This window comes from Eurypyga helias, unplaced genomic scaffold (genome assembly GCF_000690775.1).
Source record: "Eurypyga helias isolate BGI_N326 unplaced genomic scaffold, ASM69077v1 scaffold26593, whole genome shotgun sequence".
In the NCBI taxonomy this organism is placed as follows: Eukaryota; Metazoa; Chordata; class Aves; order Eurypygiformes; family Eurypygidae; genus Eurypyga; species Eurypyga helias.
In genome coordinates, this window is record NW_010239619.1 from 1 (window position 1) to 2,359 (window position 2,359).

The following is a 2,359-nucleotide window of genomic DNA, read 5'->3' on the forward strand; positions in this document are numbered from 1 at the left end:
GGCTCCGGTTGCTGCCTGTCCCCACACAACCCCGCGCCGTGCTGCCCCACGGCCCTGCCCGGCCAGCTGCCACACCAGCCTTGGCACCATCCGGGGCTTCGGGGCTGAGTCAACAGCAGCGGCTGTGCAAACAGCAGCCCCGGCGAGCAGAGGCGTGTTTGCCAGATCAGCCCCCCCGAAAACCCTCACCAGGCCCTACGGCACAGGGGGAGGCTTTGCTCCAAAGCACCGAACCCTGCCGCGTGCCTCTGATCCTCTCCGGTGCTGCAGCCAGCCAGCCCTGTGCTTGGAAGCAACCAGCACCAAGTCCCGGCAGCCCAGGAGCAGGATGCAGCCCGGGGCAGGGCTCCCTGTGCCAGCTCTGCATCTGGCAGGGCAGGGTAACGTTGCCGGTGCCCACAGCAGGTTCACGGCGGGGCTGTGACCCAGCCGCAGCCAGAGCAGGATCCGGCCTGTGCTGAACTAGGCTGATGGAGCCAGGCGGGACACGCCGGGTGGAAATGCCGCCAGTGGCACCCGCAGTTGGCCCCTGAGCCCCGCAGAGCTCCAGGGTGGGCACGAGGATGCCCAGCATTGTCCCTTCTGAGCCGAGAAACCCTGGGGAGGAGCGGTAACGGCGGGTCTTGCTCTCTCCTGCAGTCCGTGGTCACGCTGGATGGAGGCAAACTCATCCATGTGCAGAAGTGGGACGGGAAGGAGACATCGCTGGTCCGGGAGCTGAAGGACGGGAAGTTAATCCTAGTAAGGAAACAGCAAGGGGTTTTGACAGGGGGGGTTCAGCTGGGGGCGGCACCGGCTCAGCACGGCTGACCGCCCCACTGCCCCTTCTGCCACCAGACACTCACCATGGGCAGCGTTGTCTCCACCCGCACCTACGAGAAGGCGACATAGAGGCTCCAGCTCCCCCCGCATCGCCTCCATCCTGCCCCACGCTGGGCAGGGCTGACCGTGGCCTTGGAGCCCACTGCCCCGCTGGGGCCACCTGCTGCCCCCATCCCCTCGGGGGGCTGCTTGGGGCTTGGGTGGGGGTTTCCTGGTTTTTTTTTATTAATAAAGGGAAAACCCACATGGAAAAATAATAAAGGCCGTGTTGTTACAGCTCTCTTGTCCGCTGGCTTGGAAGTAGGGGGTTTTGGCACGTGCTCACCCGCAGTGCCGAGCCGGTCTTGGCCAGGCTGCGGGGAGCACAGGGGTGAATCCAGGCCAGAGCACCTGGCAGCGATGGGGTTGAGTGTCCAGTGACCCCAGTAGCGCGTCTCGCCGGTTCTCTGAGCTGTGGAAATGAGAGGTCGCTATGGTTAGAAATGTGCTTTTCCAGGGGAACACGTGGTCACTCCCACTGCAGCTGCACATCAGTTGTCCAGGCGCCAGCATCTCCATCCCAGCGAGAGCGACCTTTCCGTCACAGTCGCAACGCCCTGCCAAAGCATCAGCCGCTGGTGCACGCCCAGCAGTGCCGAGCTGGGACTCGAGGCCACTGGCACATCGTCTGCGTTTGGGAAGGGAACCCGCCCGAAGAGGGACTCAGCCTTGCGGAACTGGGGCAAGAAGCAGTGGAAAGGGCAAAGCTCAGGGAGAAGGGGCAGGCTGCCTTGTGACCCCCTGGGCCCTCCTCTGGCTACAGCAACAGCCCAGCCCTGCTCCCGCTTCCCTGTAGACCCAGAGGCAATGGGACTTGGCTCCCCCCTTCCAGCTCATCTGTCCCAGCAGGGACCAGCCCTTCCAGCAGGCTTCCCACACAGGGCTGCAGCCCAGAGTGCCCCGACCCCCTGCCATCCCTTCCCCTGACCTTCAGCTCCAGCTGCTCCTCACCAGAAGTCACCAGGGTTCGATAGGGGCCACCTCACCACACCTCCCTCCCCCCGGGACCCTCGGAAAGCAGCCAGGACTTCCAAACCCACCCTTTGACACAGGTCTCGTCCCCTCCCACACAGCCAGCCCTACTTTCTCTCTGCCCAAGACGAAGCAGGGAGCGTGTAAAACACAAGCCCTGGGTCAAAGTACAACTGGAGATCGAAGAGATTTATTTTCCATCACCTACCAAGGCGGCAAACACACCACAGTTAATGTTTACTTAAAATGCCTCCACTCCCCCCTTTGCTTCTTACTCTTCCCCTCCCGGTGTTTGCAGACAAAATGAGACTGGGGGAGGGTTTGCACCAAAGCCAAGCAGCTCCGTCAGCGGCTGGGCGGGCGTTTGCACCAAAGCCAAGCAGCTCCGTCAGCGGCTGGGAGGACACGGCCCCATCGCAGGGCCCAGCAGCCACCACCCCCGTCCCCAGCGCGGTGCGGGGACGGGCAGCGAGAGCCTGGGCCACGCCATGCAATCTCGGCGCAGCTCCCGCACCCCCCGGAGCAG

General features: G+C 63.7%; 1 protein-coding gene across 1 annotated transcript; it reads left to right on the top strand.

The window, feature by feature from the left end:
• Positions 1-639: 639 nt before the first annotated feature.
• On the top strand, positions 640-891 carry LOC104507058 (fatty acid-binding protein, heart-like; the record flags this gene model as incomplete). The annotated part of the gene is made up of 2 exons (XM_010148218.1): positions 640-741; positions 838-891. Coding segments are annotated over 2 exons (156 nt in total), but the record flags the coding sequence as incomplete, so codon positions are not given.
• Positions 892-2,359: the final 1,468 nt, after the last annotated feature.